The sequence below is a fragment of the Thalassophryne amazonica genome, chromosome 1 (genome assembly GCF_902500255.1).
Source record: "Thalassophryne amazonica chromosome 1, fThaAma1.1, whole genome shotgun sequence".
NCBI classification, from domain to species: Eukaryota; Metazoa; Chordata; class Actinopteri; order Batrachoidiformes; family Batrachoididae; genus Thalassophryne; species Thalassophryne amazonica.
Genome location: NC_047103.1, coordinates 37,214,553 through 37,240,074, shown reverse-complemented (window position 1 = coordinate 37,240,074; position 25,522 = coordinate 37,214,553). Strand labels below are relative to the sequence as shown.

The 25,522-nt window shown below is 43.6% G+C and overlaps 1 protein-coding gene across 1 annotated transcript in view; it reads right to left on the bottom strand.

The window, feature by feature from the left end:
* The window catches only part of esyt2b (extended synaptotagmin-like protein 2b), a 269,639-nt gene that overhangs the window by 158,210 nt on the left and 85,907 nt on the right, over positions 1-25,522 (bottom strand). The window contains exons 5-6 of the mRNA XM_034175565.1: positions 10,532-10,652; positions 7,514-7,690 (exon numbers count right to left, since the gene is read on the bottom strand). Of these exons, the coding sequence (XP_034031456.1) occupies positions 7,514-7,690; positions 10,532-10,652 (298 nt within the window). The remainder of the gene's footprint in view (positions 1-7,513; positions 7,691-10,531; positions 10,653-25,522) is intronic.

The following is a 25,522-nucleotide window of genomic DNA, read 5'->3' as shown; positions in this document are numbered from 1 at the left end:
GCATACACGCCATCCCTTTAAAACTGGGAATGCCTCATACAAAAGGCAGAGCTTGAGCTCAGAGGTTTAACACCTTCTACACTTTGTGGATGAATGCAATGGTAAAGTCCTTGTGGAGTGAGTGGACTACGTATAATCAAGCCTGGTTCTGGTGGAAAATGTTGTGTTGCTGGATACTGCAGCAAACCACACAAAGACTGACTGTCTTTATTAAGTTTTCTAAATGGTTCCAGAGTCAAGGCTGTGAGTGGAGGCGAGGCCCACCAGATCTAATTGGTAGTGCTCCAGCTCCCGTACAAGCTCTAGCTCCTACTCCCACAGCGAGATGATGTTCCATGCCTCCAAAGCTAGCCTCTGCCGGCCATGTCTGGTCCATTGAGGCCCTCAACTGTCACTGCCACACATGGGACAGTGCACTCAATCCCAGCGGTTCCCCCTGCGGGTAGTGAGCCCACAAGGTGGAAATGGAAAGTCCATGTTGCCTTTTTGGGCTGTGTCCGACCAGGCTCCATGGCAGGCAAGGCCACCAGGTGCTCCGCTGGGCCTGGCCCCAAACAGGGGCCCTGGGCTTCCTCCGGTCTGGGTCATGTTGGTGTGGAGGGACTGTCTTGGATGAGATGTCTCTTCAACATTGCGCTGAGGTCTGGGACAGTGCCAAAGGTGTGTCAAACTGGGGTGGTGGTCCCCATATTTGTATGTACCAATTACGGGGGCATCACACTACTCAGCCTGCCTGGTAAAGCCTACTCCAGGGCGCTGGAAAGGAGGGTTTGGACGATAGTTGAACCTTGGATTGAAGAGGTTCAACTTGGCCGCCACAAGCCAGTTATCCCTGTGGTAACAGGACAGACGATATTTTTGGGCGTGGGAGCGCACGCTGCGCACGAGAGGCTGCTGGATTCGTCCTGTCGTTCCTGGACTGTCCTCTCCGATGACCGGACAGGCTCCGCTAAAGCTGTGCCCATTTTTGCCGCAGCTTCCTGCTGCTGCCTGTCGCCGGGCTGTGGAGTTTTTACGCCGGCGCTGTCGCCTGCGGGCTCGCAGATGCGGTGTTTCACCTGAGGTCCTCTGACCGCTGAAACACGCTGCTGAGGAGCTGAACATCCGCATGACTTCATTAAAATCTGCTGATCCCACCGAGATCCTTAGTTTGGGTCTCATTAACATTAGATCATTGTCTCTGAAGTCATTGCTGGTGAATGACTTAATTGTGGATCATCGTCTGGATATGCTTGGATTAGACGGTATTGCTTAAGTTTTCATTGTTACGCAGATGATACCCAGCTTTATCTATCCATGAAGCCAGAGGACACACACCAATTAGCTAAACTGCAGGATTGTCTTACAGACATAAAGACATGGATGACCTCTAATTTCCTGCTTTTAAACTCAGATAAAACTGAAGTTATTGTACTTGGCCCCACAAATCTTAGAAACATGGTGTCTAACCAGATCCTTACTCTGGATGGCATTACGCTGACCTCTAGTAATACTGTGAGAAATCTTGGAGTCATTTTTGATCAGGATATGTCATTCAAGGCGCATATTAAACAAATATGTAGGACTGCCTTTTTGCATTTACGCAATATCTCTAAAATCAGAAAGGTCTTGTCTCAGAGTGATGCTGAAAAACTAATTCATGCATTTATTTCCTCTAGGCTGGACTATTGTAATTCATTATTATCAGGTTGTCCTAAAAGTTCCCTAAAAAGCCTTCAGTTAATTCAAAATGCTGCAGCTAGAGTACTGACGGGACTAGCAGGAGAGAGCATATCTCACCCGTGTTGGCCTCTCTTCATTGGCTTCCTGTTAATTCTAGAATAGAATTTAAAATTCTTCTTCTTACTTATAAGGTTTTGAATAATCAGGTCCCATCTTATCTTAGGGACCTCGTAGTACCATATTACCCCATTAGAGCGCTTCGCTCTCAGACTGCAGGCTTACTCGTAGTTCCTAGGGTTTGCAAGAGTAGAATGGGAGGCAGAGCCTTCAGCTTTCAGGCTCCTCTCCTGTGGAACCAGCTCCCAATTCAGATCAGGGAGACAGATACCCTCTCTACTTTTAAGATTAGGCTTAAAACTTTCCTTTTTGCTAAGGCTTATAGTTAGGGCTGGATCAGGTGACCCTGGACCATCCCTTGGTTATGCTGCTTTAGACGTAGACTGTGGGGGGGTTCCCATGATGCACTGTTTCTCTTTTTGCTTTGTATGCATCACTCTGCATTTAATCATTAGTGATCGATCTCTGCCCCCCTCCACAGCATGTCTTTTTCCTGGTTCTCTCCCTCAGCCCCAACCAGTCTCAGCAGAAGACTGCCCCTCCCTGAGCCTGGTTCTGCTGGAGGTTTCTTCCTGTTAAAGGGGAGTTTTTCCTTCCCACTGTAGCCAAGTGCTTGCTCACAGGGGGTCGTTTTGACCGTTGGGGTTTTTCATAATTATTGTATGGCCTTGCCTTACAATATAGAGCGCCTTGGGGCAACTGTCTGTTGTGATCTGGCGCTATATAAAAAAAAAGTTGATTGATTGATTGATGTGAGACCTGGCTTAAATCCACAGCTCTCCTATCTCTGAATGAGGCCTGCCCACCGGCGTACACTTTTAGTCACGTTTCACGTGATGTGAGGAAAGGCGGGGGTGTTGCTTTTATTTATAAATCCAGGTTTACTTTATTAACTGTTGGGGGTCATAAATATAATTCATTTGAGCATCTGATTCTCCGTTATGCCCATGATGCTAAGTACTGTCAAGGTCATAAAACTGGAAATCAGCTATGTTATATTGTCACTGTCTATAGGCCTCCTGGCCCATATTCTGATTTTTTAGATGAATTTGCCGCGTTCATCTCTAGTCTTTCAACTAGTGTAGACAACATTTTAATTATTGGTGACTTTAACATTCATATAAATAAGCCCTCTGATCCCCTTGGTAAATCATTTATGGAAATCATAGATGCACTAGGATTTCTGCAGTTCATTCATGGTTCAATGCATATCAGTGGTAATACTCTGGATTTGGTTCTTGCATGTGGCCTTGCTGTCATAAATATCGACATCCTGCCTCTTGCATCAGCGGTCTCTGACCACTCGCTTATTAGGTTTATAATTACGCTGCCGCGTTTAGTGGAGCACTATCACTGCGGCGACGTATTAAACCTTCAACTTTGACTGAACTCGAAGCGAGACTACCAGAAATCTTAACTTCAAGCTTGATGAATTTTCAGTCAGTAGACAGTCTTGCGGATAGCCTAAATTTAGTGCTAAAAACCACACTTGATAAGATTGCGCCTCCTCTATTAAGGCCATGCCTTCCCAAGGCACAGACACCTTGGTTCAACAGTCATTTGCGTGACCTTAGGCAGAAGGCTAGAGGGTTGGAACGGAAATGGTGTAGTTCCAAACTAGAGGTGTTCCACCTTGCGTGGCATGAAGCTATTTTAGATTATAAGCATGCTTTATTGGCTACGAAGCAGGCCTATTACTCTGGATTGAGAAACAAAAACAAGCATAACTCAAAGTTTTTGTTTGATACAGTGGCATTTCTTATTCATGGACAGCCACCTGTTGGTCGTTCTCCTTTTTCAGCACAAGACTTTCTGGACTATTTCAAAAAGAAAATAGAAGATATTAGATTGAGCACATCTCAGCATACTTTGGTCCACTCATTGTATACAGCTACTGAGCTGGGGACTACCACTGAGGTGCTACCTAGATTCACGGAATTTAACAGTATCTCACTAGGTGTGCTGACGAAACTCTTGCACAACTTGTTTATTTGATCCTATACCAACAAAATTGTTTAAGGATCTTGTTAAATTGTGCTGGAAATTGTTAATCTTTCTCTAAACTCTGAATCTGTTCCAAATTGTTTTAAATCTGCAGTGGTTAAACCACTACTCAAGAAATCTAATCTTGATCCTGGTGTATTGAAAAATTATAGGCTGATATCAAATCTATCATTCTGCTCTAAAATTCTGGAAAAGGTGGTTTCACGGCAGCTTGTGGACTATCTTACTGAGAATGACCTTTTTGAGCCACTGCAGTCTGCTTTTAGAAAACATCACTCCACAGAAACAGCACTTATTAAAGTAGTTAATGATCTTCTGCGAGCAATGGACTCGGATACTACTACAGTATTGGTGTTGCTGGATCTCAGTGCTGCGTTTGACACCGTTGATCATCATATTCTACTTGATAGGCTAGAAAACTGTTTTGGGATTACTGGAACTGCTCTTGCGTGGTTGACGTCTTATCTGTCTGGTCGTTCCCACTGTGTTTTGTGCAACAACACTACCTCTGATTTTAGGGGCATTTAGTTCGGGGTTCCGCAGGGATCCGTTCCGGGTCCCCTGCTTTTTTCCCTGTATATGGCACCCCTTGGGAACATTTTGCAGCTTTTTGGGGTTGCTTTTCACCGCTATGCTGATGACACTCAGTTGTATATGCCGATAGCTGCTGGAAATCCTGTCCACATAAAATCTTTACAGGACTGTCTCGCAGCAGTGAGAAGTTGGATGTCTAGCAACTTTCAACTTTTGAACTCTGATAAGACTGAAATTTGATTTCAGGTTTGATCATATTACGCCGGTTCTGGAATTCCCTTCACTTGTTTCCGGTCTCCTTGAGATCGGATTTTAAGGTGTATAAAATTGTTCACGGTCTGGCGCCCCCCTATCTGGCCGGCCTGGTTGAGTCCTATGTGCCAGCAAGGGCTCTGCGTTCACAGGGTGCGGGACTGTTGTGTGTCCCGAGGGTGAAGAATAGGTCAGTTGGTTACAGAGCTTTTTATCACTGCACCCCAGCTCTGTGGAATGATCTGCCTGCGCTGATACGACAGTCGGACTCTGAGGAGACTTTTAAAGCCAGGCTCAAGACACATCTGTTCTCCCTGTTTTATTAGTATTTTATATGATTATGTGTCTTTTTTTATTCATTTTATTTATTTTACTTCTTTTACCTTTTTATGGTTAAATTTTTTTTTATTGTGTTTTAATCTTATTTCATTTTATTCTGCTTTGAAATGTTTGTGAAGTACCTTGAGGCGATTACTCGTGATTTGGCGCTATATAAATTAATAAATTATTATTATTATAAGAGGAACAATGCGGGTTCCATTCTGGCCGTGGAAAAACCGACCAGCTCTTCACTCTCACAAGGACAAGGTCTATGATCGGGTACCCCGGGAGAAAGTGTGGGAGGTGCTACAGGAGTATGGAGTGAGGGGGTCCCTTCTCAGAGCCATCCAATTGCTGTACTCACAAAGCGAGAGCTGTGTTTGGGTTCTTTGCAGTAAGTCTGACTCGTTTCCAGTAGGTGTTGGCCTCCGCCAGGGCTGTGCCTTGTCACCAATCCTGTTTGTAATATTCATGGACAATATATCAAGGCGTAGTCAGGTGGAGCAGGGTCTTCAGTTTGGTGGACTCAGGGTCTCATCACTGCTTTTTGCAGATGATGTGGTCCTGTTGGCTTCATCAGCCTGTGACCTCCAGCACTCACTGGGTTGATTCGCAGCTGAGTGTGAAGCGGCTGAAATGAGGATCAGCACCTCTAAATCTGAGGCCATGGTTCTCAGCAGGAAACCAACTGATTCCCTACTCCAGGTAGGGAATGAGGTCTTGCCCCAAGTGAAGGGATTCAAGTACCTCGGGGTCTTCTTCACGAGTGAGGGGACAATGGAGCATGAGATTGGCCGGAGAATCAGCGCAGCAGGGATGGCACTGCATTCGCTCTACCGTAATGTTGTGACAAAAAGGGAGCTGAGCCAAAAGGTGAAGCTCTCGATATATTGGTTAATCGGTCATGACCGAAAGAACTACATTACGGGTACAAGCGACCAAAATGGGCTTCCTCAGCAGGGTGGCTGGTGTCTCCCGTAGAGATAAGGTAAAAAGCACCATCATCCATGAGGGCCTCAGAGTAGAGCCGCTGCTTCTTTGGGTTGAAAGGAGCCAGCAAGAGGTGGTTTGGGCATCTTGTAAGGATGCTCCCTGGAGGTCTCCCTAGAGAGATGTTTCAGGCACAGCCAGCTGAGAGGAGACCCCAGGGAAGACCCAGGACTAGGTGGAGAGATTATACCTCCACACTTGCTTGGAAATGCCTCGTATCCACCAGTCAGAGGTGGTTAATGTGGACTGGGAAAGAGAAGTTTGGGTCCCATGCTGGAGCTGTTGGCCCCGCAACCTGATCCCAGATAAGCAGTTGAAGATGAAGATGAAACTCCTGTACAAACTAAGCATATACTCTTCATGTGATTTGTGAGTAATTAATTTAACCAGATGCAACAAATGATGCACATAGTTTACATATTGCAATGATGAGAACTTTCCTATGGAACCTGGGAGAGGTCACTTAAAGTGATATTATTTCTGGCCATGATAATTTGTGCGCACGTTTACCTTTAACTGAGTCCACGAATTAATAAAACGTGCACGTTTTCCTGGCCGTGATAATTCGTGCGCACGTTTTAATGGCCGTGATAACTCGTGCGCGCGTTTTCCTTTAATCGAGCCCTCGAATGAATAAAACGTGCGCACGTTTTCCTTTAATCGAGCCCTCGAATGAGTAAAACGTGCGCACGTTTTCCTTTAATCGAGCCCTCGAATGAATAAAACGTGCGCACGTTTTCCTTTAATCGAGCCCTCGAATGAATAAAACGTGCGCACGTTTTCCTTTAATCGAGCCCTCGAATTAACAAAACATGCACACATTTTCCTTTAATTGAGCCCTCGAATTAATAAAACGTGGGCACATTTTCCTTTAATTGAGCCCTTGAATTAATAAAACGTGCGCACGTTTTATTTTAATTGAGACCTCAAATTAATAAAACGAGTGCACGTTTTCCTTTCGTTCAAAATGAACTCCATAATGAACTGTCATCTTCACGAAGGGGAGAAGCTTCGCCCTCAACATCCTTTTTAAGGCAGCTGGAGTTCTCTGTATGTCCTTTTGCGCCCAAACCATGATGATGTACCCTGACCAGATCCATTTCTAATGGGGAAATGCATTACACTGTCTGCTGGTTTGTTGACTAATGTGACAATGTGTCACGACAATATTGAATGCACGTTTTACAAATTATGGCCACGTTTAAGTAGATCGTGCCTTTGTTTTACTCAAACGATGCATAAAACGTGCACACAATATAATAAAATGAGCACACAATATAACAAAACGTGTGCACAATATAATAAAACATGCGCACAATATAACAAAACGTGCGCACGTTCTCTCCACATGCAAAACATTATGCGATGACACTTCCAGGGCTCCGTACTTTCTAGCCTCCATGCTGTAAAACAAATTAGTTGAGAAAACTTAAAAACTCAAGACGACAGGTTGTACAAACATTTTTGTGTTTACTCAAACTACAAAATATACTGTAACACCTTACTCATGTTTTTGAGTTGAATAAACTCAAAAGTGTATTGCCTAGAATTTGGAAGTTTTCTCTCTCTATATTTTTATTCTTTTGGTTTTTTTTTTTTAAGTGTACTCAGAGAGATACCACAAACTTATCACCTCGTAAACTTCATTCCACTTGGGCTGTAGATTCTCCTTGACTGTCTTACTCTGGAAGAGCTGGTTTCCAATCTGCAGCACACCATAAGGATCAGACTTGCCCTTGATCAAGCCTCCAAGAAATTTATCTTTTCCTTCCAAATCAAGAGCCTCCAAGAAATGAATCCTCAGCACGCCCTATGAAGACAAGCAGAGCGCTGATTTAAGAGAACACATCTGACGCAGCAAACACAAACACTCTGAGGTCACAGACTGGCCCCAGTAGAACAGATGTGGCAAAAGCTATCAGTCATCAGTCATCATTCTTACCTTATTTCCACAGACTGCAGTCTGTGCAAAACTGGCACTTACTAGACTCAGGTACTAAAAAAGCATATTAATTCTACTATTCATGAATTTTAATTTTATTTTTGTTTAATCACATGAAATAAATTCAAACAAATAAACACATATACTGCTCTCTAAAAGTATTGGAACACTTGGTATTTCACATATTTTCATTTGTTTATGCCATTTCAAATACAAAAAATACAATAACAAAAATCCAAAATTATCTTTCTTAAACTCAAACTGAAACCAAATCTCTACAACTTTATGTAAATTAATCAAAAATATAAAAGCCAAGATGATGGGTTGCATAAGTCATGGAAAGCTTTGGTATAATTACTGTAATTAATCAGTTTTATTGCCAGTTGTTTCAGACATGTAAGGGGATGGCTACATGAACATTTGCAAGTCACTGAATATGTCTTAGACTTTATTTACATCAGTTATGAAGAAATACAAACAGTATGTCACTTTATGGTAAATCTGGGTGGAGTAGACAGTTCTCAAAAACTGAGTGACTGTGCAAGAAGAAGAAGTGTGAGGAAAGCCACCAAGACACCCAGACAACCCAGAAGAAGTTATAGACAAATTGAGCATAGCGCATGTTTTGCATTTTGTATCCCCAGTTATACAGCTTTGTGATGGTGCAGATGAGGATTTTCTTAAAAAGAAGGCTTGAAAGTTCAGCAACAATTTGTCAGAAGGTACATCTGAGATGCAAGTCTAGATCTGATGATTTAGTGAAAGAAAGTCCTTCTCTCCTCCTGCTCTGCTTTTAGAATTTTTTTTTTGTACGTTTTGTATTTAAAATGGCATAAACAAATTAAAATGTGTGAAATACCAAGTGTTCCCATACTTTTGGAGGACACTGTACTTAAAATAACTTTTGGAGTCTTGCTTTTTCTTTTATGAAAAACACTTCCCATTTCCAACTTCCAAGTTGGAAGGCTAAAACGCTGTAACTAGAGCTGCACTCAGCACATCCCTCGACCAGGTGCAACAGAAATACCACATGAACCATTAAGAAATTACAGCTATTTTATACAAAGTTCCTCCATTGTCAGAGGACATAAATAATTCAGTGCAGCACAGTGGCTTCGTGGTTAGCACTGTTACCTCACAGCAAGAAGGTCGTAGGATCGATTCCCACCTGGGGACTTTCTGTATGGAGTTTGCATGTTCTCCCTGTGCTCACATAGGCTCCATCCAGGTGCTCCAGCTTCCTCCCACTTCCAAAGACATGCAAGTTAGGTGAATTGGAAATGTTAAACTGACCGTAGATGAGTGTGCGTAGATGAGTGTGCATGGGGGTGTGAATGAGTTTGTTTGTGTCCAGGGTGTACCTCGCCTCACGCCCTATGACTGCTCGGATAGGCTCCAGCACCCCGTGACCCTTAATTGAAGGAAATAAGTGTAGAAAATTAATAAAAAAAAATAATTGTACAAAATATACTGTATATAACAATTATTGCTAATACAAATCATTACTTTTACAGCCAGTTTTCTTTAGACAAGTCAGGAGATGGACACGTGAACATTTCCAAGTCACTGAATGTGTCTTGAACTTCACTGACATCAATCATTAAAAAAAACAAAGAGTATGGTACTGGATGGTAAATCTGTCTAGAGTAGGCAGTTCTCAAAAAGTGAGTAACCTTGCAAGAAAGAGATTAGTGAGGGAAGCCACGAAGGCATCCATTACAATTTTGAAAGAGATAGCAGTTCTTTATTTATTTACATTTCACTGCATGTTGTAAGAGTATAACTACGCATGTGACAAATAAAGAATTTTGAAATCTTGAGCTTCTGTAACTGTGATTGGAGAACCTGTGCAGAGTGCAAATTTGTCTGTTGCACCATCAGTCACAGCTTCATGGTAGAGTGGATCAAAAACGTGTTTTTCAAACACCAAGACAGGTCAAAACTAGAGCAGAGTGTCTTCTGGGCCTTCTTTTCCAGTGTGATGTAAAACAAAAATGTTGCATGCACAGTTTATCCAGTCGCATACATAGAAGCCTACAATACCCTTGACAGAATTGTCATGGGTGTTTTGGTGGTTTTCCTCACTAATCTCCTTCTTGTACAGCCACTTAGGTTTAGAGAACTGTACTACTACTTGCAATTAGAGGGAATGTCAACCACAATCATATAACCATGTGGTGCACTTTCCTGAGCCTGAGCCAGCATATAGGTGCAACTGGAAAAGGCCAATAGAAGGTCCACATACCACCTGATGGTGGCAGACAGATTCTTACTTTCAGGAGGTGGGAATGGACCAGTGGTCTGTCTGGGTGGTTGCCCAAGATAGTTTTGTAGTGTGGATGATGCAACAACACATGGCACCAGGACTTGCTCCTACACCTGACCTGACTATTTTTTGATTTGGTAGCATAAGTACTAATTACTAAACTGGGTGTGGTCTGGATGCTTTTATCAAACACTTTTCAAAACTAAAACTGGCCATTTTTGGCCTTGGTGGAGGTATATGCTTTAATAAGTGCCCCTTTCATATGTATTTAAGTATAATGCTGAGAACTGATTATGCAGCCATGATTACTGGTGAAGAGTCAAACAAACATGTCACACAACACACACCGTGTGTGATCGTCCGCGACTTTCATGGACTAACCATGAATTCTTTCATGAGCCAGTTCCTGTTTAATTGGAGGAGTTGCTAAATTGCAGTGGTACCTTTGGCATTGGGAAACGTAGCTGAGCAAGTTCCACATCTCCAACCAGTGGGATGGTGATACGATTGGGTAACACCAGGTAACTGTAGATCACGTCTTGAATCAGACTGTCAGACAAGCCGCTGCAAGGACAGGAGGAGGAAGGTTGGACAATTTTGTAGAAATGATAAAAAGAAGACAAACAGAAAAAGCGATGAATTATTTAAAAGTCAGTAACAGTGCCCTTGGGTTATAAATATTCTGCATTAAATTCAGTGTAGCACATCTCTAATTTATATGTGGGAAGAGTCTGAAAATTGGAGTTGCCTCAAGTGTGCTTCTGGTGCAAACCACTGAATGCCCTACATAACCACAAATGATTCAACACTTTCTGACAACACAGAAAAGTGAGTGAAACTGAAATCCATTTAGCTCACATGGCACAGCTGCAAAATCAATATAACCAATTTAAAAAAATAAAATACAACTGAAATTAGAATGTAAAATTTCTCTGGTATTACACAGCTTGTACTCACAGCTCTGCTGATCAGAACTGTCCATACATACACTATACACACATTGTATACACTGATACAAAGCATAATTATCTTCATTTATGGTAGCATCATTTTGAAAATTTTCTGTAAAACATTTTGCTAATAAATCAATCTGTCTATAAAGTATCAAAACTGAAAAATGTCATCTTTTACAGAGCCCAAAGTGACATCCAAACACTTCAAATTTAAACCCCACTGCAACCCCCACTTGCTCTACACACCACAACATATATGTACAAGTTAATACACATATGTCTTTAATGGCATTTTTGACTTTTGTGTGACTTCATTATGATGTCATTCATACCTATCAATCACAAATATTTTGCAGATCAATATATGTTTCAGATTATGCATCTAGGCATCTAGAGAGAGAAAGAGAAAGAGAGAGAGAGAGAGAGAGAGAGAGAGAGAGAGAGAGAGAGAGAGAGAGAGAGAGAGAGAGAGAGAGAGAGAGATTTTCAGACCATGTTTTCCTTGACTTTGACCAACTACTCCAAAATCTAGTCACTAAATATCTATCCAATTAATAGTCTCACTAAATTTAATGGAAATTCATCCAGTTGCTTTTCATTTATCTTGTCCACACAGACACGCCAGTGAAAACAATATCCTGCTATCACCATGTCCCCGACACCCAGCTTAATAACACAAACCAGAAAAAACCTCAGCTGAGGTGCTACGACAGTTAATTTGCAGAGTGTTAATTACATTTTTTTAAATCAGAGTCCTGACACAGTTGATTTAACGCTTTGGGTCATATCTTGATAGCATCCTCTAACAAAGGAGTTGTGTCTAACACAAAAGTCTGTTTTGCACATCTCAGCACACATTGCTATTTAAGCAGGGGGAAACACCAGTTCAAAGCCAGGCATTGGGAGCAGAAGAGTTGTATTTATGGTTTCCATTACACATGCAAGTCTTAAAAGTCTGGATTTTATATCAACCAATCAGGGTAGCAGCTATCCTTCACTCTAAATAAAAGCAGAATGTGCCAGGGACACAACACTTTGGTATCAAGGAAGTAAAAGGACAAGTGAAAGCATTTCTGTCAATATTAACTGATCAACACTAATCTATCACAATGCACAATGGACAGCAGCCACCAAAGCTCCCTGAGGTGAAGCAATAAGGTAAGGTTTTGTACCCCAGGAGAATTAACTTTTCTTTCATTTACTGGATGTTTTCAATTCACCTTCATTGTGCATTTGATTAAATGTATCAGAGAGAGAATGGAGAGGACAGTAGTCAAAGATGCAAACCCCTTCTTCAATTTTAATTTATTTCATTTATATACTGCCAAATCTCAGCAAAGCTGCTTCAAGGCGCTTCACACAAGACCTGACCCTCTGCTTGGGCCATGCTACCGACACACCTGACAATACAATTATAGAGGAAACTTTGGGAGTCCATGCTGGAGGTTTGCAGAAGAAGACACCTACTCCCACTTCTGGATGGAGCTCCACCTCAAACAGAGATGCGAGAGGTGATATCAATGTGCCTGCACTACACCTGACCACACCTCATTTTTAGACCTGAGTGACATCGTGATTTAGAGGACATGGGTCCTGGGTGTAAAAATAACACCTGTATCAGATAGAAACTATAGCAATGACACTTGTGCTTGCTGTAAGATGAAACCAATCAGGTAGCTCAGTGGATAAGAAGCTGGACTCCTAATATGTAGACTTGGACTCTCATCTGCTTCTTGAGAGAGGGTCTATCTGGAGACATGCACTGGCACCAATGGGCCTCAGGGTCTATGTAGAACATACTTATTTGGAGTGGGACCAATTCTAGTCCCAGCGGTGTTTATTTTAGTTGAAATTTTAGAAAATTTTCTTGCTTGATAATGGAAGTAAAACAGAAAAAACACATGTGTAATCACTTAGTGCTGCTTGTACTTGTGTGAATCTGAAGGTTCACTAAATTAATGTCAATTTTTTAAAAATAAAGACATTGAATTGTCTTTTTTTTTTTTTTTTTGCAATTTTCACACACGGTTTTCAGAGACAACTAAGAAATTATTGCAGTGCATTTAAGTTATTTGTTGAAAAAAATGCATTTAAAGGAACAGCACACACCTGAACTGTGGCACTTACCAAATAATAAAAGAATTACACAAAGTGAAAATTCATGTACTATTTAACTGTCTTACACCTTAAAGTAGATCATATCAACTCCTTTCTAGAACATCTTTTGGTTTGGTAGGGTAGAATCTTATTGTAAAGCTGGCAGCTTTAGTTTTGTTTCATATACGCAAAATTTTACATAAATGAACAAGGTCAGTTTGGTGCAGTTCTGGATTGTGGAAATAGAAGACACCGAAACTAAACAAAATGCCATGTTTCCTCCTCACCCATGCTCATTGTTTCACCTGCTGTGGCTCTTTCCCAGTGCTCAGTCTCCACCCAGTAATGTGTAACAACTTAACATATCAATCTGCTTTCAGAACAGTTTACGTTTCTGTGAAGAATTTTTTTCGATCAAATTAAATGATTTAACAAATATAAGACACTATTTTCGAAAGGCCATTTTGCTTTTTACTTTTCAGCCACCGTCACCTCTCAGAAAGGCATGAAGTAGTGGTAGGAAGGAATGTAGCTCCCTGAAGAATGGTGAAGCCAATTGCAGCTGATGTAATACTGGTGTATGGGTTGGGTGGGATGTATTCAAGAGACAGGCATCAAACTACTTGGTTGTGCAATGGGGTAAATCAAGGCACCCATATGATCGACTTCAGCTCCCTTCATGGAATAATATAATATGTTGCTCTTGTATTTTCTGTACACAAACTCATCCCTTTGTTTCAGGTGAAAAACAGTATATTCAAAGCAACAAAAATAATTGTGAAACTGCTGAATCGTAAAATTGTCTTTGAAGCCATGGTCAGTTGATAGTATCCTAATAAACTGGACATTATATCACACATTAAAAAAAAAATTCTCTCCTCTGTGGGTTAGGTGATGAGTGGTATAAACCTGGAGTAGGTCTGTGACTTACTGTGTGTATTTGGGGTTGTAAATTTAGAGAACTGTCATTGCAAATACAATATGTTATTGAATTCAAGCCTGGATGTCAAAGACGACCCAATAAACAGTCCACATAAACCAGAGCTTCTATCTAAAGCCATCTCATTATTTCACTCTCCCAACAGTGCTCATATAGCAAATGCAGCAAACATCTTTTTACTTTCAGCACCAAAACCTAATAGATCATAGCAGATGGAAGGCTTACAAAGGCCCTAAGACCCACTGGTGTTGGTGTTTATCCCAATTGCATAGCTTGAAGCAAATGACACTCTACGATTCAGGTCAGACAGGACAGCAGTCATCGCAGGTTACTTTACCAGACAAAGCTGCTGCCTATTTACAGCTGGATGGACTGGAACAATGCAGATTAAATACAGTGTCCAAGGACACAGACAGTAAGTGTGAGACTGGGAATTGAACGTAGGTCTACCTATTGCACTGAGTTTCGTACATGCTCGTCAGAGCACAGAGTAATAATAAAATATCTCAAAAGGCAGTTACATCAAAAGTGTATCTGTGTTGAAATTTACTTATCTCTGCACTGATATTCATGTCTTTGGAATGTCTGATTTTTGAGATGGAGAGACATCTTGAAAGAGCTTATGGAGTCATGAAGTCACTGGGCAGTAGTGTTTGGCAATGCTGATGCCTTTTCAGGAGAAAAAAGGTCTACATCTTTACGATCCTGCTGCTTCCTGTGCTACTGTGTGGTTGTGAGACTCGGATGCAAGTCAGTGACCTTCAAAGGATAATTAAGGTGCTGTTGTGCTTGTGTCAAACAATTGGTTAATAATGGAGACTCAGATGAGGAATATCTTCTGCATTGTGAGGGACGATCAGCTATGACACTTTGGCCGTGTGAAGCATTAACCCCACCAATGAATAAACAATGGGGAAATGTTGGTCAAAAATAGCCAGGAAAAAGTCTGCAGCTAATTAAAACTGGTGGTACTGACACTTTTATTTTGAAAAACAGTGCACGGCTCCAGTAGAGCCACTTTGTGAGTGTAAGAGGAGAAAAGGTGAATGAGCACAGAAGTCAGAAGCGTGCACAGGGAGCATGCACAGAAGAACGCGCATAGAGGAATACCACAGAGGGAAGAGAGCAGACAGACACTTTTAAACAGCAGGGAATAAAAACGAACCACAGACCAAGCCAAAAAGCCAAAAATCATTTGGGGAAACTGTAACTTTGGACTGATGATACACTGAATGCAAAAGTGATTGCCCTTTTATTTGATGTGGAACTCTTTTGATCTTAACTGTAACTTTTTTGTTGAGTTGTTGGTATTGGATGAGTAATGAAAACCCAAGTGTACTACTGAAATTGACCAGACAATGATGAGATGCAGTGGAACCTCGGTTTTTGAACGGCTCTCTTTATGAAGAAATCTGTTCACAGACATTTTTTTTTGAACAAAAAATGCATCACTTTTCAAACGGTCTTGGTGCATAAACACCTCCGCCACAGCAGGTGGCAGTAATGCACCATGCTGGGTTGCAATCCGCCAATAAATTTGAAAGTAGAAGCAAGAAAGTCCATCTTTGAGTGTTCAATAAATCATATTTTTGGGGACTGTGCAGAGGTTCTCCTAATGGTTTATTTTGTTGTGGACATTAAAAGTTAAGTACATACATACATACATTAAGTGGAGCTAATGGGTGACTCAAAGCGGCCACAACTGACAAGCTGATTTTGAGTTTTAACACCACAATCGCTTCTGGTAGCATCAAAAGCGACAACAGACCCAAACAGTGAGCCAGCACTTCTGTCTTTGAACATCTTGCCCCCTGCTGGAAGCTCCTGTTTACTACATGGCTTCCAGCACAGAAGCAAGCTGAGTGGAGCCATGAAGCTTAACTCTCTACTCAATCACAACACTTCCGTCAGGCGGAGGTCTTGGAAAATAAAACAATGCTGATTTATGGTTTGGTGTATAAATAAAATGAATACTGATAGAATAACTCCATTAATGTCAATTCTGTCATTTGTACAAAGTTAAAATATAACATGTATCTTTTAATGTTGAATAATGCACTAATTCTGAAGTTTTGCAACACAGACAGATCGCCAAGGATTCTGGGTAAAATGTGCCTCCACTAAAACTGATTTGGTCGAGTCATTCATTATGTAAACCAACCCATTAATGTGAGGTGTGTCGTGTGCTGGTGTTTACAGATAAATGTGCTTTTGTAAAATATTCCATTTTTTTTTATTTGTAAGAACAGGCATTTTCAAAAAAAAAAAAAAGCCAAGTTGTAATTAGATAATCGTCTGATATAACCGGTGTCAAAAATAAATACAACACTGCCATGATCTACTGGTGCCAGACGTTCAGTACTTAAGCTGGGTTTACAGTGTGTGACTTTTGGCCCTTTTTGAGCTGATTTTTCATTCGTGCGAGAATTTTTTGGATCGCACTGAGTTTCAGGTTAATCGCGCGTCCTGCATCGTTTAATATACATGGAGTAACAAGCTGCATTTAACATCTCACAACCACCTCCTGATCGGCGATCGTATGGTCAGATGAAAATCAAACCTGTTTCTGGTCAGCCGTCGTGGGGGTATCCCGCTGCTGAAGAGCTACAAGCATCCAACCTCTCGCACTGTGCATGTGCAAACACTGCAGACCTGTCTTGTAATGTTTTTTGTTTTTTTTAAACTTTGATGTCTCCCATCGAGAGTTTTTTGTAAAAAATAAGAAATGTAAATTAAATTTGAAAAAAAGCTTCTGTTTATGTTTTGCTTCTGGAAACACGAGTCCGACTTGTGGTTTTTGAACGTACAATATGTGTGAGAACATAAATAGTGCGCTCTGAACCTTTACACCATGCGATTCTGTGGTACAGTTGGGCTGGAACCGAATACAGTGATTAAAAATATCAGCCCAGCTTCAGTTTGAATACTGCCATGAACAATAATGGCCAGTAGATGGCAGTAGAGACCGTAAAAAACTTGCCAAAACAAAATTCCAGATAATCTGTGTCTGCTACATTTAAGATGCGTGGAATTTAATAAACGCAAACACAGTAACAATGTCTATAAACCCAGAGAATATATTCACAAGAGTTTTAGGCAATAGAGTTTAATGCTGTTGTCCGTGGAGCCTGATCAGAGTGTCTGAAATGCATTTCTAATGTCATGAACATACTGAGATTACCCTATCACCCATAATGCACCTGGACATAGCATGTCCACACTAAAACCTTAAAAATTAGCGCATTACTTTAAAACTAAAACATATATCTGATATTTTCACTTTATAAAACTTCAGACGTGACGTTAATTTAAATAACTTGTCCGAAATTAGTTTGGTTAAAATTTGAACCATAAGTTAAAAATGTATGCCTCTGGATGACTTGGGTGATATTGCCCGCATATCAGTATGGGGTTAAAAGAAATTAGGGTTTTTTTTGGTGACCAGTTCTCCTTTGCCTGCAGAGGATGGAGCGGTTTCTTGTTAAAGCAGCTCTTCTCTGTTTTGCAGAAGGTAGAACTACACATCTGCTACGAAACATTTAACAGGTAGGTGCTCAATGATGATTTTAAATTTTATAAATGTTTGTAGCTGTTCAGCTTTATTTACAACGTTATTGGTCTAAAATTATTGGAAAAAAATTTATCGCATGATAATTAGTCCAATAATTGTTTTTAAAGTTATCTAAAAAGATAATCCGATAATGAAAACATTATCTTCGATAATTATCGGTTATTGGATTATCGGAACTGCACCCACCACTGCCCAATACACTTATCATGGAGGAGGATACTTATTATATGCCTGCTATGCTACGCATGCTCTGATTAGCTGATTAATCAATCAATCAATTCAATCAATTTTATTTATATAGCGCCAAATCACAACAAACAGTTGCCCCAAGGCGCTTTATATTATAAGGCAAGGCCATACAATAATTACGTAAAAAACCCCAACGGTCAAAACGACCCCCTGTGAGCAAGCACTTGGCGACAGTGGGAAGGAAAAACTCCCTTTTAACAGGAAGAAACCTCCAGCAGAACCAGGCTCAGGGAGGGGCAGTCTTCTGCTGGGACTGGTTGGGGCTGAGGGAGAGAACCAGGAAAAAGACATGCTGTGGAGGGGAGCAGAGATCAATCACTAATGATTAAATGCAGAGTGGTGCATACAGAGCAAAAGTAGAAAGAAACACTCAGTGCATCATGGGAACCCCCCAGCAGTCTAAGTCTATAGCAGCATAACTAAGGGATGGTTCAGGGTCACCTGATCCAGCCCTAACTATAAGCTTTAGCAAAAAGGAAAGTTTTAAGCCTAATCTTAAAAGTAGAGAGGGTGTCTGTCTCCCTGATCTGAATTGGGAGCTGGTTCTGCAGGAGAGGAGCCTGAAAGCTGAGGGCTCTGCCTCCCATTCTACTCTTACAAACCCTAGGAACTACAAGTAAGCCTGCAGTCTGAGAGCGAAGCGCTCTATTGGGGTGATATGGTACTATGAGGTCCCTAAGATAAGATGGGACCTGATTATTCAAAACCTTATAAGTAAGAAGAAGAATTTTAATTTCCATTCTAGAATTAACAGGAAGCCAATGAAGAGAGGCCAATATGGGTGAGATATGCTCTCTCCTTCTAGTCCCCGTTAGTACTCTAGCTGCAGCATTTTGAATTAACTGAAGGCTTTTCAGGGAACTTTTAGGACAACCTGATGATAATGAATTACAATAGTCCAGCCTAGAGGAAATAAATGCATGAATTAGTTTTTCAGCATCACTCTGAGACAAGACCTTTCTAATTTTAGAGATATTGCGCAAATGCAAAAAAGCAGTCCTACATATTTGTTTAATATGCGCATTGAATGACATATCTTGATCAAAAATGACTCCAAGATTTCTCACAGTATTACTAGAGGTCAGGGTAATGCCATCCAGAGTAAGGATCTGGTTAGACACCATGTTTCTAAGATTTGTGGGGCCAAGTACAATAACTTCAGTTTTATCTGAGTTTAAAAGCAGGAAATTAGAGGATTACAGACTGTAATCCTGCAGGATTGTCTGTAAAACAATCCTGCAGTTTAGCTAATTGGTGTGTGTCCTCTGGCTTCATGGATAGATAAAGCTGGGTATCATCTGCATAACAATGAAAATTTAAGCAATGCCGTCTAATAATACTGCCTAAAGGAAACATGTATAAAGTGAATAAAATTGGTCCTAGCACAGAACCTTGTGGAACTCCATAATTAACCTTAGTCTGTAAAGAAGTCAGATATTTTCCCTTATCGGACTGGTTACAATGACAGTCAGTCCGGAATGCGTATTTTTGTTACAAACCAGGAAGCTAAAAACACGAATAGAAAAACCAAGAGGGACATGAACGTACTCCATAAATATCTAAACAGTATCAGAAAAAAACAGAGATTGAAAGCTTACCAGCTAATGACCGGATCATCTGTTAAGCTAATGGAGGTGAAGAAAGCGAACGGGTCAGACTATGAACCCAACACCGTCAGTAGCAGCTTTCATATTCGGGCAAAACTGTAAGTTTGCATGTTCATATATATATATATATATATATATATATATATATATATATATATATATATATATATATATATATATATATATATATATATATATGTGTGTGTGTGTGTCTGTAACAGCCATATAATAAACAAATTATTAACCTCACTTGCTTGGTTAATAATCCTTTAATAGAGACCTAAACTATTTTTTGTACAAGGTTGTAAACATGTTTATTTCTGCCCTAAAGATGGACATTTTAACATGGACTTGAGTAGGAACCTCTTCACTTTTGGAGCTAGCCTCAAGTGACCAGACAAGGAACTGCAACTTTTTCTTTTTCCAGGTGGGTTTCATCTGAGCCCATTGAAGCTTACCACTTGCAGAAAACAGACGCCTCCACTGTGAAACAATAACAGAGCAGCACAGAAACAAATTGCTCTGACAAAAACTCAAATCAAATAACCACAATATTGCCACATGTGCTTCCTCTCTACTGTCACTAGACACATTCATTTGATCAATCCTCAGCTCATCTACTAGTGAAAATGGCAGACTACAATTCTTTTCAATGAGCTGATTAGAAAGAATATAATTCTCTGGTGGGGCCCAGATCACAGCCACAGGACATCTCTGGCTGAGCACAGAGAGCTTAAAGGGACCTCTTTGGCACCAGCTCTTATTGCCACATTCGTGTTGCTCTTCTGGCATGAACACAAAAACACCCCATTCCACCTGCTCATGTGGTGAAACAAGAGTTTGTTTCATTTTATCCTCATTGGCCCACAGAGTGTTGTTCTAAAGCTACAAGAGCATTTTTAGAAGTGCTTAATAAGTGGAGTATCATCTGGCTGTCTTGTTTTTGAGCCTAATCATTGTTATCCATCTTGTCTTTTTCCCACTGTACATTGTTCAAGTGGGGGTTTTGCTTGGTTGCCAGATTTGGCAACGATCAAGGTGTTCTTGATCTGGTCACCTGTTGTAGGGTAGGGAGCACTTTTCCACTATGCTTGTGATCTGTCACTTTGTTAATTCATGTTACATATGGATATTGTTAGGGTTGTGAAAGTAATGTAACAAAGACTTGTGTACTTGAGTTTAGGTTATAAGGTCAGGGAGTATTCGCTGGTGCCACACATCACCGTATCGTCACACTAAAGAACTGTCTCACATCCTCAAAAAGTAACCATCGATCTGCCACAGACAGGTGAAACATGGGCAACTTCTTGGCTTTCTACAGTCTTCAACACTGTGCAACCTGTGTGTTGGATCAGATCCAGAGAAATGCTCTACAGGGGCAAAATGTCATAGTTGATGTTCCTTCACAAAGTAAGTACATCCTCATCTGAATCACTCATTTGGCACAAAGTCATTCCAGAGGTTTCCAAGGATCCTCTGAACAGACAAAGTACTAAAGACATCCCGTCTTTACCTTAGGTCACTGGTTAGTCTCACAACAACACAGCAAGACAGGAAGCACTGGGACCACAAAATTTGACCTTCATTCTCAGGTAAAGTTATCAGTTTCACAAAACACCTCTGTCCAGCAACTTCATGGCTCCAGGTGTCTCTCAGTCTCAAAATCTGAGGGCCCAGGGACATGGATTGGGAGGTGATAGTCAAGTGGTTAATGCATGGACTTGTGACCAGTTCAAATCATCATCAGACCAGAAATCATTCTGAGTCCTTGGGCAAAGAGTTTAATCCCCAAGTTGCTCTATGTGTCAAGTGAGTGCCTTGCTTAGCAGCTCCCTGACATGGGTGTGTGTGTGTGAGAGAGAGTGAGAGAGAGAGAGTGAGTGAATGTGAAGCATCATTGTAAAGTGTTTTGACCACAGAAGCGCTATATGAATACAGTCCATTTACCATGTAAATGCTGAGATAACTTTTTTCCCATTTGGTGGCCTCCAGTTGTGTGGGGTCCTCACAATGGATCGGGTACAGTTTTGCATTAGGATGTGGCACAAGTTTTACACCAGATGCCTTTCCTCCAGTTCTACATGAAACACACACACACACACACACACACACACACACACACACACACACACACACACACACACACACACACACACACACACACACACACACACACACACACACACACACACACAGCTGTTGTGAAAGTCTAGTGACACGGACCCACAACAGGGGGCGCAAATGAACGGACAATAGAAGAAGTTAAATTTGAACACTTTACTGTTGTGAATGCCACAACTACACACAGCAGATTATTGAATGAATACAAAGTCAATTGATAAAGGTGTCGTGTGGGCAGGCTCGACGATAGGAGACGTCCATCTGGAGAAGAACCGGAACCACACGATTTCCTCCGCCACCGAACCAGGAGGATACTGGAGCCGCCAGGTCCCGAGTTCCCCAGGTGGCCACCGTCTCCGCGTGTCGGATCTGGTACTGCTGGTGAAGAGCAAAAACAGTCAAGTGTGGGTGTGTGTACACCCTGTAACAAGGATGGTGGTTATTCCACCTCCACCTCTAATCACACGCTCGTGCAGCTCCTGTCTAATTACTTATCTGGCGGAAGGCAGAGCGAAGCAGTCGCAGCCTACGCCGATCCTTCGGGAAGACAGCTGCAACAATGTATCTACTGAAACCAACGTAGGAATACTCAGGCTGAGAGTGTTACCTCCTTAGAAGAACGATATCTCGGCAAAGTGGTTGAGGTGTCGTCCTGCTCTTACTTGGGATGAGGCGCAGATGATTGGTGACAGCTGTCATAGCCGATGAGTGACAGCTGTCAACCCGGCCGCTCTTGGGAGGTGGCAGCACCCTTTCGTGCATGAAGCCCGCACTTCAGACAGGGCGCCCTCTGGTGGTGGGCCAGCAGTACCTCCTCTTCTGGCGGCCCACACAACAGGACCCCCCCCCCTCAACGGGCGCCTCCTGGCGCCCGACCAGGCTTGTCCGGGTGGCGACGGTAAAAATCGGCCAGGAAGGCCGGGTCCAGGATGAAGCTCCTCTTCACCCAGGAGCGTTCTTCGGGTCCATACCCCTCCCAGTCCACCAAATACTGGAAACCCCGGCCCATTCGGCGGACGTCCAAGAGCCGGCGCACTGTCCAAGCCGGCTCCCCGTAGATGATACGGGCAGGAGGCGGCGCCGGACCGGGTGTACAGAGGGGTGAGGTGTGATGTGGTTTCAGTCTCGACACATGGAATACCGGATGGATCCGCAGTGAGGCCGGGAATTGGAGCTTCACTGCGGCGGGACTGAGGACCTTGAGGATCTTGTAGGGTCCAATGTACCGGTCCTTACGTTTGGGGGAATCAACCTGGAGGGGGATGTCCCTTGTGGATAGCCACACCTCCTGCCCGGGCCGATATGCGGGGGCCGGGGACCGTCGACAGTCTGCATGGGTCTTTGCCCTCGTCCGGGCCCTCAACAAGGCCGAACGGGCGGTGCGCCACACCCGACGGCATCTCCGCAGGTGGGCCTGGACCGAGGGCACACCGACCTCTCCCTCCACCACAGGAAACAAAGGGGGCTGGTACCCCAGACAGACCTCGAACGGGGAGAGGCCGGTGGCAGAGGACACTTGGCTGTTATGCGCATACTCGATCCAGGCCAGGTGTTCACTCCAAGCCGTCGGGTGTGCGGATGTGGTACAGCGCAGGGCCTGCTCCAGCTCTTGATTAGCTTGTTCTGCCTGTCTGTTGGTCTGAGGGTGATACCCGGACGAGAGACTCACGGTGGCCCCCAGCTCCCGGCAGAAACTTCTCCAAACCTGCGAGGAAAACTGGGGACCACGATCTGAGACGATGTCTGTTGGTATCCCATGCAGACGTACGACATGGTGGACCAGGAGATCCGCTGTCTCCAGGGCCGACGGGAGCTTCGGGAGGGCCACGAAGTGGGCCGCCTTGGAGAACCGGTCCACTATCGTGAGGATGGTGGTGTGCCCCCGGGACGGCGGGAGGCCCGTGACGAAATCCAGACCAATGTGGGACCAGGGGCGATGAGGCACAGGAAGCGGCTGAAGGAGTCCCTGCGCCTTTTGGTGGTCCGCCTTGCCCCTGGCGCAGGTGGTGCAGGCCTGGATGTAAGCCCGGACGTCAGCCTCCAGGGACGCCCACCAGAAGCGCTGCCGGACCACCGCCACGGTCCTACGCACCCCTGGGTGGCAGGAGAGCTTGGACCCGTGACAGAAGTCCAGGACGGCAGCCCTGGCCTCTGGTGGGACGTACAGTCTGTTCTTTGGCCCTGTTCCGGGGTCCGGGCTCCGTGCCAGGGCCTCCCGGACGGTCTTCTCCACGTCCCAGGTAAGGGTGACCACAATAGTGGACTCCGGTATGATGGGTTCCGGTGGATCCGACAGCTCGGTTTTGACTTCATTGTCATGCACCCGGGACAAGGCATCCGACCTCTGGTTCTTGGTCCCGGGGCGGCCGCCTGGCGGTCCTGATATACTCCAGGTTCCGGTGGTCAGTAAAAACCGTGAATGGCACTGACGATCCCTCCAACAGATGTCTCCACTCCTCAAGAGCCTCTTTCACCGCTAGGAGTTCTCGATTGCCCACGTCATAGTTCCGTTCTGCTGGGGTCAACCTGCGGGAGAAATAGGCACCCGGGTGAAGGACCTTATCGGTCTCTCCGCTCTGGGATAGCACGGCTCCTATCCCTGAGTCAGAGGCGTCCACTTCAACCACAAACTGGCGACTGGGATCGGGCTGCACCAGAACTGGTGCAGTCGAAAACCGGCATTTCAACTCCCTAAACGCGGCTTCGCACCGATCCGACCAGGTGAAGGGGACTTTTGTGGAGGTCAGGGCTGTCAGGGGGCTAACTACCTGACCATACCCCTTGATGAACCTCCTGTAAAAATTTGCAAAGCCGAGGAACTGTTGCAGCTTCCTACGGCTCGTAGGTTGGGGCCAGTCTCTCACCGCCGCGACCTTGGCCGGATCCGGGGCGACGGAGTTGGAGGAGATTATGAACCCCAGGAAGGACAAAGAGGTGCGGTAAAACTCACACTTCTCGCCCTTCACAAACAGCCGGTTCTCCAACAACCGCTGCAGGACCTGACGTACATGCCGTACATGAGTCTCAGGGTCCGGAAAAAAAATGAGTATATCGTCCAGATATACGAAGACGAATCGGTGCAGGAAGTCCCGCAAGACGTCGTTTACCAAAGCTTGGAACGTCGCGGGGGCGTTAGTGAGGCCGGACGGCATGACCAGGTACTCAAAATGACCTAACGGGGTGTTGAATGCCGTCTTCCATTCGTCTCCCTTCTGGACCCGAACTAGGTGATATGCGTTCCTAAGATCCAGCTTTGTGAATATTTTGGCTCCATGCAGGGGGGTGAACACCGAATCTAACAAAGGCAACGGGTTTCGGTTGCGAACCGTGATCTCGTTCAGCCCCCGATAATCAATGCATGGACGAAGACCGCCATCTTTCTTGCCCACAAAAAAGAAACCTGCTCCCATCGGGAGGTGGAGTTCCGGATCAACCCGGCAGCTAAGGAGTCCCAGATGTAGGTCTCCATCGATTCGCACTCAGGTCGTGAGAGGTTGTACAGCCTGCTGGACGAGAACTCCGCGCCTGGAATCAAATCGATGGCACAATCGTACGGACGGTGCGGGGGAAGGGTGAGTGCCAGATCCTTGCTGAAAACATCAGCAAGATCGTGGTACTCAACTGGCACCGCCGACAGATTGGGAGGGACTTTGACCTGTTCCTTAGCCTGGGAACCGGGAGGGACCGAGGATCCTAAACACACCCGATGGCAGGTCTCGCTCCACTGAACCACCACCCCGGACGGCCAATCAATCCGGGGATTGTGTTTTAACATCCATGGGAACCCCAGAATCACACGGGAGGTAGAGGGAGTCACAAAAAACTCTATCTCCTCCCGATGATTCCCTGACACCACCAGAGTTACTGGTAGTGTCCTGTGTGTGATTAAAGGGAGT